The sequence below is a fragment of the Ornithodoros turicata genome, chromosome 9 (assembly GCF_037126465.1).
Source record: "Ornithodoros turicata isolate Travis chromosome 9, ASM3712646v1, whole genome shotgun sequence".
NCBI classification, from domain to species: Eukaryota; Metazoa; Arthropoda; class Arachnida; order Ixodida; family Argasidae; genus Ornithodoros; species Ornithodoros turicata.
Genome location: NC_088209.1, coordinates 38073352 through 38087241, shown reverse-complemented (window position 1 = coordinate 38087241; position 13890 = coordinate 38073352). Strand labels below are relative to the sequence as shown.

General features: G+C 45.3%; 1 protein-coding gene across 1 annotated transcript; it reads right to left on the bottom strand.

Annotated features, from left to right (window-relative positions):
• Positions 1-208: 208 nt before the first annotated feature.
• LOC135368845 (SPARC-like) lies at positions 209-12785 on the bottom strand. The gene is made up of 8 exons (XM_064602381.1): positions 12668-12785; positions 4144-4219; positions 3303-3402; positions 3110-3237; positions 1500-1638; positions 1174-1384; positions 947-1095; positions 209-504 (listed from the first exon to the last, which is right to left on the bottom strand). Exons 2-8 carry the CDS (start codon positions 4204-4206, stop codon positions 467-469), a joined length of 828 nt encoding a protein of 275 aa, XP_064458451.1. The 5' UTR covers positions 4207-4219; positions 12668-12785; the 3' UTR covers positions 209-466.
• Between the last annotated feature and the right edge of the window lie 1105 nt (positions 12786-13890).

The following is a 13890-nucleotide window of genomic DNA, read 5'->3' as shown; positions in this document are numbered from 1 at the left end:
CAACTTGCCACTTTACCTAGTTCTTGTAGCACACTCATTTTAGTTTTCAACTAGTTTCATCACATTTGTATTTTATTATACAGTTACCTCCTTTGTTACTTTGTAATGACGCAAACTATCTATTATCTCACTGTTTTATAAATGGTGCTTATCGTGATTTGATTTGTGTGCGTTTCCAAGCAGCTGTTTCCCTCCTTAGTTCTTCCTATATTTTGTAGCACAATTTTTATTTAAGTTAGACAACAGACAGTCATCAACATTTAAGTACATACATTTTACAAAGCCTTCTCTAGGCAAGCTTAACAATGAACAGGAGCCATGCTGGTCATGTTGCGCATGTAGTACAAGCTCGAGACACTGTACAGAGAACAATTCCAACACGAAAACACTCTCATAAATGGCAGTGTGGAACTCTAGCACACATAACGTCGGGTATGCTGGCATTGCGAAGCTCTCTGCAAGATCCTCAGCCTGTGATTTCAGCACACCTGTCTTTAATTTCCCCTGAAAAGAGCGAACAACAGAGGGTCAGCGTTAACCGTTTCAGAAGAATACGTACGCAAGTGCACATAATCAAATCTGACCACTGGCTAGTACATTAATGTTTTTTTCTAAGATAATCCACCATTCCATCGAAGTTTCCAGATCCACACCACTCAACGGAGCACTTTGCTTTCGCATTCATGTTATAGAATGCTCTCTTATGTAGCGTTCATGTGAGCCCTTTATATCTAACATTACTGATGGTGAGATGCCCTCATCCTCGACGTAACAAATGCAGTCATTGCCAGATCGTCCTCGTATAATACTCTTCCGTGGCAACAAGGTCTCCAAACTGCTGGCAACACAAATTGTGACGAGTCGCTCCAAAAATCGGCACTCCATCGGCAAAAATCGGCACTCGATTCCCACATACGCTATACTGAATGAGGAAAAGTAACGCTACCTTCTTCCAATCCAAGGCATGCTCCCCACTCTTTAAGTGTGATGATGTGGTCACTGTCACTGTCACAGCTGTCGAGGAACGGCGCGATGCAGTGTTCCATAGAAATGAGGGGAGCTCGGAGCGGGAACAGCTCGTGGCGGGAGACGGACCTGCAAATGGCTCGCACGTGTCAGCGTCCAGGGTGCAGGAAAAGCGCGAGATGTGTAAAAAAAAAAAGCTGTCCTCACCTGTCGTGAGGGTGAGCATCGAGATCGCAGAACTTCCAGATGACTGCGTTAACCCATTGACGTTCCTGCAACGTTTCTGCTTCCTCTTCGAGTTTCTTGTATGGCTCACCGAGCATGTGGCGACGTGCGAGGTCCTGCATCACGTTGAAGAGCCATTCCCTCATGCGACGTGGAAACTCTTCGAGCTCGTCTCCCTCGCACTTGGGTAGCTCTGAATGAGATTTTTATTTATTTTTAATTTTTTTTGTGTCTTGGAGGTGTGCAGGCAGCGGTCTTCAATTCATGCAGGTTGTCTTAGCTAGACCTAAAAGCGTGCGACAACTTGCCTTTGCAGGAGCCGTAATAGTCCACGTGCATGTGCTCGTATTTCTCATCTTTACAGCCTTCCTTTTCATCCTCGCACATGCAACGCATCTGGTAGAGGAGACAGTCGCTATCCCAGGTCTCGTTGTGGTTGCTGCAGACCTGGATAGAGACATAGTGCATGATGATTTGTAACTATATTGCAGGCACGGTCTGAATTTGTGTCATCTTTATGTTAGGAGAATGGGGACTCTCAAATAATATACAATGGCACTCTAATTTAAGGTGCAGCAACAAATTTTAAAAATTATATTTCATTTATTTCCCCCCATACGCAAAATGTACATGCTGTCTGTAAACGTTACGCGCTTGTACAAATTTCCTAAAGAACTCGCAGAACTAGTTTCGGGTCCTCCGAGACTAGGGGATGGCACATCTGGTACCTGTCTCCAGCCAACAGCGCGCGTCTCCGCTCTCCACGAAACGTTGAAAGACCCCTGCATCTATGGTGGAGACAGAGATTGGCCTTCGAGGAGGAATGACCGCCGGGTCAATACCACCTAGAGACCTGATTGGTTGTGGTGATGGTGAAAGGGCTCGCCGTTGTCGGCCTCACAGATGTGGGCAACGTCACGACTGACGCCCTGGGGAATGTGCGTCCTGGGCCGACTTCTAAGGGACTTGCGCCGACGTGTGTCTGAGGGGAATCAAAAAAAAAAAAAATCCCAGACAGCACAGCCGGCACCGGGATACGAACCCAGATACCTCCCCAGACGTGACATGGCCAGCACGCTAACCACCTGATCGCTCGACCTGGGTTGTGTTCGTATATGGGACTCCAGCAGCCCGAGAGCCGAGAGAGTAGACTCTTGCTGGGCGAAAATGCCCTGCTGAGGCTCTCGTGACGTCATCGCTCTGGCAGAGACTCCTGTTCGAAAATTCGATGAATCAACACTAGAGGTGCTGGAGTCGATGACGTACGATGACGCTCACACGTCACGACTCCGACTCTCGGGTCGCGACAACCCTGATTGCTTGAGCGACGTGACGTAGAGAGGACGCAGCTATGCAAACGAGCCGCCGTCAGCCGCGTGGGCAGCCATTGGTAGCCACAGAAGGCCTGCGTTTCAAAAGCGGCAAGTGGCTGACATCTTTGCGTGTTGCTCATAAAATAAGTGCTGTAAGTTACAAGCGTGCCGGAGAACGCTCAATATTTTTAATTTGCTAGCAAAATTGAAGCAAAACTGCTCGAGTAGACGTCCCGTAGCAAATTCATCAAGCAACTGCGATCTATGTTAGGCTTCGCGACCGGCTTGCTGCTGCTGCTGATGGCTACGCGGCCGACATGTAGCCATCTTTCGTTTTAAACCCAGTGTCGTCCGCATGCAATGTAGTTTTCCGCCGCACTTGACGAGCAATGCGCACTACTTGGTGACCACTTTGACACAGTGTTGCTGTAATTTTCAATTTTAATTTTCTAAAAAAAAAAAAACACTGTGCAGTTGTGACGTGAGGGCTCAGGCTATCAAGTAGATAAATATCAAATCAAATTGGGAGTAGATAACTATTCTCAGATTGCACCTCTACTGTTTTACGGTATATATAATACGTATAAGAAACAAGAACACTTTACCTTCCGCCGGTCATCAGGTTCGGGCGCGCATTCGGTAACGCATTCACACGTGGCGGTCCGATCCTCGTTGACGTTGCATCGGCGGCCTGGACCGCAGCGCACCTTGCTGCAGGGATCCTTCAGGACAACTGCAAGATTGGTAGAGTCTTTCAGTTCAATCTTACGTGAAAGCCCGACGCCCTTGTACGCTCACGTTCTTCTTCGCGCTTCTCTTCCAATTTCGCCTTCTCGTCCTGGGCGACCATCTCGACTTCAGAGTTGGCGTTCACGTGCTTCTTCCCATGGTGGTGCTTCTACGCTCACATGAAACGGAAAGCAATCATGAACTGTAGCAATTTGGGTAGCATCGAATATATTGTTAGATGTCATGAAAGTTCGCGAACAACACTGATGACAGTATATCTGGTCTTGAGGACGAAGTGCGACACAGGGTAGCGCGTGAGTATTTTCTCGACAAGTAGTGCAGGGAAACGTGGCATTTATGGTTCATTAAGAATTAAATTAATTAATTGGTACAGTGCTGGACAAAAGTTTACGGAACACGCTCCGGCGCATTCCTTCCTCAGTGTGACACGCTCTAGCAACGGATGGTACCGGTACTGGATCGATACCGATGGTGCCTAGGTAATCTAAGGTAACCCAGCCATTTTTCATTGCACAAGACAGCGTGTACGCGATAATCATCAATAATTAATAATCACTATTACGTTACACCCGTTACACGTTACAGCCACTGCATATCAAGGCAGGAAATAAGGGGCAACCGGCCGCTTCCCTTCTTCCAAAAAGTGCAAGTCACTCGAAGTACTGCTGTAGATTTGATTTGATAGTTCGCAACTCAAACTGCGGTGATAGTGATTGTTGGCGTGTTTATTTATTGAAAGTTTCTACCAGGGTACAAAAACTTAATGTCACGCACATTGGCTTTCGCGAACGAATCGCCCTGTATGTCGGAATGCGTTCCGCATAAGTTTGCGTCGATAAAAAACATATTTGGACTTCATCGATTTCTCTTTGAACAGAGGGGTACTCACCGACCGAGCTTCCGCCGCCAGGAGTAGGCCTGCAAACAGGCACAGCGCGATGTACGTCCTCATGTCCGTCTCTGGCCTGAAAAGGTGGACAGGATATGAAGGTCAACATCGGTGTTGAGCTCACCGGGGTAATAAAAATAAAAATTGAAAATAACTTCGAATTTTGGCGTGAGGTATACAATGCGCGCATGGTGCAATGAACCATATTTATGAATATGTGGTTCTCTAACTCTTGTAGAAGCTGATGTCTTGCTACAACCAAGTGCCAGTACCTCCTGGTGGCCTCACCCCGAAACTGTATATAGAGCTGGATATCACTAGAGAGCGATCGCCTCTATTCTCCCGAGGGTTGCTAAAAAAGGAACCCATCTTTGCCCGGCGTCATTAACTTTCACATGGCCCACGATGGAAGCACGATCTTAATCTCTGTCGGACGTCGCCATAGTCGGAAAGCGGCGTTGGCATCTTAGCATATTCCACCTCCCTGGTATGTAAATATAGGGTTTATTCACATGACGTCATCCGTAGGAGACCGCCACTGTCGCTAGCAAGCAGATGTTCTGCCGTCGGCCGCCATATTGTAGGTCCCTTCCAAATCACTACCCGCATCGCAGTCACCGTATATTTGGCGTTTCAAAACTACTGTGCTGTGTGACTTGTAGCATATCCAAGTAATTTCCATATTTTCGACGTTAATAGTCACCTACAAAGCATATGGCAGCGTACGAATGCGGGTAAATAACCTCAAGAGACCTACAGTATGGCGGCGAGGTGACGTCAGTGAATAAACTCTATATATTCATCGCCGCCTAATATCGCGCGACATCTCACTACCTTCTTTGACGAGTACCGGGGTTAGTACTAATCGTTGCTGTGGAACAATAAATAATGCAGTAGAGAGATATCGAGCTTCAAACGAGCATGGAAAGGCTAGAAAAAAAGAAAGAAAGAAGATACTGTCTGGAGGAATAAAGAATAGGATTATGAGCCCTGTTGTGATACATATCTGCACAAGAAGTAGGAGTAATGCGCGCAATCCGGGTGCACAAGAGAGCTTTCACTCTCGCGGATCAGAAAAGCCCCTCCCCTTGGCTGCCGGTCTGTGACGTACGTCACTTCATCCGCCCAATAGCGAGGCGCGCGCCCTGCTCCCTCGTCGTCGTAGACGATTCTCGACAGCCAATAAGAGCGCTCGATGATATGACATCACAACACCAGAAGGAGCCAAAAACGGATAATTTTTGAAAGGGGGGGTCTTTTTGTTTGTTTGTTTAGCTCGGTTTGCTACTCCCTAACTGGACAGTGGCATCATAAAATCATTGTCTGGCAACGTCTTGCGAGGGATCTCCTTACGTCGGAAGTGAGCAGTATTGTGGGAGAATATTGAACATGCATTGCTATTGAAATCTTTCTCTGCTTTACGACATCCCATGTAGCCGGTGACCGCATAATTGCAGTTCACCTTGTAATGAACCAGTCAACAGCATAATCGAAGAAAATGATGTAACAGTAAATATCGGTAAATATAACGGAGGCCATCCCGGTATAATGCCTTCCATACACAGAAGTGCCTTCCACACTAAATGAAAAATAAGGCGACGTAAAATGTAACGGGCATAAGAAATGTCCTTGGTACACAGCCGGGGTCCTACACTAAATCCACTTGAGGTTAGTTGCTGCAAAGAAGCAATTGGAGCTGCATGGAAAAGACGCGGTCGCATTCCAAGGGCAGCTGGTAGCCCTTTATGCCCACTTATTTCGTCCAAAGGCTCGTTCTAATTTATATTTTCCACTTTTAACTGGCAAGCTTTCAATGCTGATATACAGAAGAGACAAATTAAATAGATGCATACTGCAAAAAAAAAAAAAAAAAAACTACGGGACCTAACGTTCATAAACTGGGCGTTCCGCGAGAGTCTTCAGTGTCGACCCCGGAGCTCTCTCTCAATTGAGCTCATTTGAGTCGATCAAATCCAAGTTGAAGGAGAGTCAGATGCAGTCGTGAAGGGAGGCCCGGAAGTCACCCTGACACGATTAGAATAAACAGACATTATAAAAAGTTTTTTTTTAGTTAGTTAGCAGATGGTAGTATTGTTCTAGAAATCCACAAGAAAATATTTCGTATATATAGTTCTCTCTCTCTCGTTAGTCTCAATGAACAGTGCTATTTCTGGATAGTCTGGAACTAATTTTCGCGACATTCGAAAATGAAAAGTTCGCCGATTTTAAGAGTATAGGCGAAAATTCGCATTTCGAAAACCATGCTGCAATTTTACCATTGCAAACTTTATTTTCGCGGTTGACTGTTCCGTAGTTACCATAGCAAGCATTTGAACTACCGAACGAGTGTCTGAAATATCGCTTGAATGAAACGCAGTCACGAATTAATTAAGTCAATCAATCAATACACGAATTTTAGCATCCAGAGCTCGCGAAATTGAGCGGCTGCAAATACTGTTAAAAACGCGAATGTTCGCGAGTCCCTAATTTTTCGCGAATATTGCGGACTAACAAGCTCGCGGAGGGCACGCGAAAATTTCTAGCCAAATTTGACACATTCGAAAACTATGCTGGAATCGCAAGCTTCGTCTTCACAAGTGGTTATACTGACAAGTATTTGAGCTGCTTTTCAGCGCAAGCATTTACGATATGGCTTTTATCAAATGCGGCACGGACAACCTTGGGCTCATCACGAAGTCTGCCAATCAAGCCACGAATTTTAAGCAATCAATTCGCAAAATTGAACTATACGTGCCCTGTGCTCGAATTTTGAAGAAAATAGGGCCGCGGAATTAAATGGTTAGATTAAGGGTTAGATTATCAATAAAATATCCCAACGCAAAAAAGGCCGTTTTCTCGTTACAGTGTTAACTGCGCGTGTACACTCTTAAAAAAAAGGGTGTACTTTAACTCCTTTCCTTGCCACATATATAACACCCTTTTGGAGAGCACAATTACGCTCAAAAGGGTGTCTCCTCACTCCCTCAATGGAGTAGCATAACACATTCTCTCTGCCGGGGAGTAATATTACTCTCCATTAGGGAGAAAGGTGTTATGCTACTCCCTTGAGGGAGTGAGGAGACACCCTTTTGAGCGTAGTTGTACTCTCCAAAAGGGTGTTATATATGTGGCAAAAAAGGAGTTAAAGTACACCCTTTTTTTAAGAGTGTACTGCTTCCGCGTGACGACGATCCGAAATACGTAAGCCGCAAAGGGTTTACATATACGACAGCCCCTGCATGTCGACCAACAATATTTCTATTGCCCATCTGGTGTTGGTGGGACCGGTTTCTTTTGTCGCGTTGTTGCAGATGGGAGTGGGACGGACGGGTGAGCGTTGGCGTGTCTGAGTGGAGCGCAGAAGGACACAAACGGCACGCTACATAACCGTTACAGTGACGAATTGGATAGCAGTCAGTCCCAGCGCCTATAAAACAAATGCTCCTTCGTCACGGACTTGGAACGCAGTGCAAGATGGTAGCCGTATAGAAGGCTATAGCATCAGAGCACTGTGTTCCGAAAGTGCAGCATAATTCCACGAAGACGCGAACTTCTTTGCGCAACGTCGTTATTTCACGCTTATACGCACACTTTACAGTGGCGCTGGAAACCGTTGAACATTTCGAATAAAATTATGGGTATCTTACTTTTTGATAGGTTACTTTGATTTAACTTTCGACGTCGATTTTTATCTTCCCGTGTCCAATGGCAGTTTTGATTGAACTTCTATAACGTTACCAAACCGACGGAAAGACGACAGTTCGTGTCCAGAGCATAGATCGACAATTTTCTAGAAATTCATTCAACGTATCACATCATGCTGGACCTTACTCGCAGTCAATCACATCACATCTACATAGTTCGACATCACCATTACAACTCTTCAACTTCAAAACTCATAACGGGAACTGAACTTCTCCATCGCGTCACATCTTAAACCATCATTTAACATCAGGCTTAGCATATCACATCGTATCTCCAGCCCGTCACTCAACGGCTCATCATTATCCGGGTTGTGATCGTGAATGATGGCCATGATGAGTAAATTTGTCGACCTATATGGTCCAGACCCCGTGACGCGGTGACTCAGTGCATCAGTAAACCCAACCAACGGAGTTGTGCTCTCAAAGGGAGAGAGACATATACCCACGGCACAAAAATAATAAGTGGAAATTTGAAGGATACTCACATAGAGTAAAGACAGATTTAGAAAATGTGCAGCCATAGGCACAATAATTTATGTCCGGAGTCTCAGTTTCGCATAGCAGCGGAAACAGAACCTATTCATGTACTACTGCGAATTACGCAACCTGTCTTTTTCGCTCTCGATCAGTCAATGATGAAAAAAAAAAAAAAAAATTAGTCACAGTTTTGTTCTCCCAGCGCTACAACAGAAATAATCGTGTCACCTCTGGAATCTGTATACCGTCACCACACGCGTGATCATATAGTTTGAAGCTCGCATCATAACGTTTGATAGCTCTGCGACAAATTATTTTCTCACGACTCCATAGTCTATCAATTACAATGTGTACACAGAGTCCCCTGGCGATTAAACTCCCCAATCATTATTACCATTAAAATGAAATTCTTGTTGTGCACAGAGCAACAAAGTGGCTCGATGCCAGCGCACAACGACAGAGCAGACCAAATGCCGCGTCCTTGGATGCGGCCTGTATGACGTTTCTCATAAATCACAGCCTCAGCATGCTGTATAGGTGGTGGGGCCAGAGTTGTACACGTTACTCGGAAAAAGTAATTGATTACAATTACTGTTACTACTGCGCGAAAAGTAATTCTTTACCGTTACAAATTACTTCATCGAAAATGTAATACGTTACCGATTAGAAATGTAACGCGTTACTTTTTTCCGTTACGTTTAAATTGTGGGCCATAGCAAAGCCAACAAGCCTGCAGTGGATGCAACTATGCAGCTCTTGTTGCAAATTCTAAAATGAGACACCACCGTATATGGTAAGTGAAATTCGCAAATACATTTGAAAGCAACATACAAAACACATACACGCGTTTATTACAGATTTGTTTGCTGAAAAGGGTTGCCATTGTTGAAAGAAGGTTAAAAAAGTAATCGATTACTCAGTAATTGATTACCGAAAATTGTAATCAGATTACTTGGAACATTACTTGCTCAAAAAATTAATTGATTACGTTAAAAATTACTGAGAAAAGTAATTGATTACTAGTAACGCAATTACTAGTAACGCGTTACGTACAACTCTGGGTGGGGCTTTTATAGTTGGCCATACGGCGACCCTATTGTCTATATCGCGTCTATATCCTTCTACTCCCCATTAATTGCTCCCTTTTTTGATATCACCCAGACGCCCGTATATGCTGAGTTTTGCTAACGGGGCATGCCTGTCAGAGATGCCAAGATGTTGCTGCAAGATCGCTGAATACAGTTTGTGGCACTCCTGAACGTTGCTGGTGATCGTGTGTGCCTCCGAAGCTTGTTCAGTCTGCTGCGATTTTTTTAAGGAGTAATTTTAGTCCTTTTGTGGACTAAATGCTCTGCCACAAAAATTTAAATCCCTTTTGGGAGTAAATGAGCGTCACAGACTGGGGACTGCATTTCACGCTCTCTTCGAACAGTACCAGGTATATGTAATTCGTGTACACGAATGAAAATACTTCGAATCAAACCGGCAACCGTGATATGAGTGATACAAAATCTTGCGACATGAATAGGGCTCAATTTCGCAATAAACAATTTCTTCGTCTCTGTCGGTAAGTTAGATAGGTTGCGTAATATCACATTCTATAGACCCAAGCGGGTGCACCTGCGCATGCGCATACAGCAGACGTCGCTGGTGGCCAAAAGCGAGTAGGAAACCGCATGGTGTGTACGGCGTATTTGGCCTTTCTGTACCGACTAGCACATGCGATAGCTACACCACCTTGCGGCATGCCTTTAATACCGACCGAAAATTTTTGCCCACCAAACAGGACAGCAGCGCCGCCGCATCGTTATGACGTCACGCACTGAAGTGAGTTTTGCGAAGTTCAGCGACTATTTGTAGTCCCGGGGAGTAAATTTCGGGGTTTGGGGACTAAAATGGGGAGTAATTGCAATCTATTCTGTTTTCTGTTTTCCTTCTTAGAGTGTGTATGTGGAGCAGACTGGTTATAAAATACACGAGGACACCTATCGGACCACGTATATGCACTTTCGCAACTAGCACTTTTCTTTTATTATTCGTTTATAAAGTTTCGCCGTATCTTTTTGGCCCCTGCGAATCAGCGACGCGAAGGCCGCGCATGAAACCCTACACACACGAAGACTTCCGCGTCAGCGAATGGTTGCCAAGATGATAGAAAGCAGATGCTCTACGCAAGCCACGTTCTCGAGGCCCGTGGTTCCCACATTTGTGTTTTTATCCATATATCCGCCGTCTCGGCCATTATCTGAGTTTACTCGTATTTCGTGTAATACTGGTGTGCACGACTGGGTGACGAAGAAATGGAGTAACGTGATATGAGCAAGAGCCATGTGCTTTTTATTGATGGAGTGCTATATTGGAAACTTACAACCCTATCACAGGGACACGAAAAATAACATTAAGTGCGTAATGGGTTTAGTCTTAATGTGTTTAATAACTATAGTGCCGCGCTATACGGAGATATTTAATGGCATTCGTCCGAATGACTGTTTCCGACTAATGAGATCGCCATAACTCATTCGCTCGCAAAATGCGTACCCTCGCTCTCATTGTCTGAGCGCAAGAGCAATTTAAAACTTCCATGAAGCCACTCTGTATATTGCGCACCGCGCAATTATTTTATAAATTACACGAAAACAAGTATTATTTTTAGCAAAATGCCTGGAGTTGTTAACGGTTTCTTTTTTTTTTTTTTTCATATATTTGCTTTTGGCGTATACCTCCACCTGACAGGCAAAGACGACAACAGTTTTCCGACATAGTACAGACGATTGATTAAGAAATAAAGCAAATTCTATTAATTTGTGGGTATTAGGTAGTTTCAATCTCTTTGAACACGTTCACGCTCTTCAAGTACACCACCTCTTACTCGGCTAGTGGGAGACCCACATGCATCGACATCATCGAGTTTAATGCCATTCCAAAATCCAATCTAACGTGGAGCACGATTATCGTAAGAAATGGCATTCGGGACAGGACCGACATTACACGCTGATGTCATCGTTTCTGCCAGTGTGGCGCGCGCGCGTATGGTAGCGCCGCGAAGCAACTGGTGCTATAAGCGGCCCGTGTGACGCGTGTATTAGAGGTGAGGTAAGAGGAGACGACCCTTTATAGGGTTTAAACGCGTTTGGCAGAACCATTTATTTATTTTGTACGTCCAACAGACTCTACCATCAGCCTTTTTAAGGCTACATTATGCATAAATAAATAAATAAAATTAAATAAATGAGCATTAATTCCGAATCCTGCAGAGAGTAACGCTCGACCGCGTTTTGCTTTCTTTTTGCCGCGGATCAGACGAAAAATATTTTCTGTTAACGTTCCTATGCTCTTGTGCCTTCGTGTAATGTCCCTCATAGGGCCCTTTGTAATTGTAATAAATAAATAAAAGTAATAAATAAGCACATAGTAGACAACCAAATGTGGGATATGCCAGGCTAAACGATAGACAAATTTTCGAATTTCCTGGTCAACTCAAGCAGCACTCCCTCACCCTGTGTGTCTGTATCCGCGGTTTTCGAATTCTACCAGAAAAGCCAGATGGGAAGAAAATTCCAGGATAGCATAGAGGGACCGTGAACAATTTATAATACGAATCGCGTGTCACGGTGCAAGGCAATACGGGGACAAGCCGGTAGGGTGTGGTCACGCGGTTATGTGCAATCCGGAACATTGCAGTCGTCACTGATGAAGGTTAATTTGTTGACTAATACGTGTTGTACTGGGAGACTGGACACGCAAGGTATAATAACAACTTTATTTGGAGATCATGAATTTCATGATGAGCATCGCCCCTGGCGATGCTCTACCCTATTGCTGGTAGTGATGTGGGGAATGAAATAATGAGCCCCTTCACAATAAGGATCGAAGTTGTCCAAAAGGCCATTAAGTCCAAAATGTCCAAAAAGCTTGTTAAGCGATTCAGAAACGTCAGCCCGAATCCTTATTTCCTTTTCCCCTTTCTTTCGTCGAGATGAGGTGATGGGGGGTTATTTGCTCAGTGCACTTCCCCAAAAGTTCGACTTTCCCATTTCCATTTACGTCGCGGAATCCACGAAAAAACACAGACTCCCCCTTTTATGGATTGCAAGCAAACGCCTGATCAATCGGATGGCACGAACCCAAAATAGTCTCTGCCAGTCTTCCAAACACATGGCAGTGTAAACAAAATAAGCCCGCCTCAGCGTAAACACTGGGAAAGCTTCGAGACGTGCAACAAGCGCTGTTCGAAACTGAGACCCGAATATAAGCATCGTGAATCGTTCCTGGTATTCCAAGTGAAAGAAACAGCCATGTCGAACGTGATATAAGGCGGATCAGAAGGACGGCATACAACTCACCCCTTGCGATGCCCGAGAGAACGCCTTTGTGGAGATCCGGTCAAACACAGTCCGCAAACCGTTCTTGAAGTGAGAGAAATTCACGCAACGCAAAGTGGGCGGGCTCGGCCGTCCAAACTTCGGGGCCTCCTCATTGGACGTTCCTCCATCTGGCGGCTAGTTTCCACCGGAAGAACTGGGGACGAAATTTTACCAACTAAGAAAGAAGGGGAGAAACTAAATACGTCGTATAAGGGAGAGGAGGAGCCGGGGCAGATGGCATCCGATGACGGGGGACGGCAAAATACAAAGAAGCCGAGATAGTTGTATGGGTGGCAAAAAAACGCAAGAGAAGGATCGTCCAGCCAGATTGTTTTGGACGGGTTGTAGGCGTCCCAGCTGATGCGAAGGAAGCCGGAACCCGTTCTTAAGTGCTGTGTGATGGGTGCTTGTAGAGAGAGGAATATATGTGAGATGCGCGCAAATAAAGTAACGAAGAAAACAGATCTACGCATTCTGTAGTTGGTAGGCACACAAAGACCGAAAGACACCACACAAAACGCGCTTCCTATATTTATTCAACCACTGCATGAAACGTGTAAAGACCTGCTGTAACCCTCTCTCGGATGCAATCATGTAAAGGTTTGCTTGTGGAGAAAAGTGCCCAACAATGACAGGGCGAAGAAACTTACAGTAGCTACATGCAGTGTAAGCTGAAAAATGTATGTGGGTTACAACTATGCGATAGAACTTAGGTCATGGCAGGTTGACAGGCTAAGCTACTCGTTTCAATGGGCTGTCTTGTCTCTGTGGCTCACGGGCACCGAGCTGTAGCAAGCCAAGGGCACGCCAACTCTCAGTGGAAGATTCAGGGCCTCGGATAGACCTTGACAGAGAGCATGATGACGCAGTCCAGGTTCTCATAAACAGGCCGTGAAGAAGAAGCAGAAGAAAAAGGAAAATAAATACGCTACGACAGTAGGCCAGCCTTTCGCGCAGCCCCTCAGCTTTTCCCTTTCCCCGCGTGCACACAGAACGGTTTCATTGGATGATTTGAATCGCTTTCAGATAAGGTAAACTACCACGACTACTACACGTGAGGTCCACGTTGCTCGGGTTTTCGTCAGTCGCTGTTAGCCATATGTCGGCACAGTTCCCTTAGAAGTCGGCCCAGGACGCACATTCCCCCAGGGCGTCAGTCGTGACGTTGCCCACCTCTGTGAGGCCAACAACGGCGAGCACCT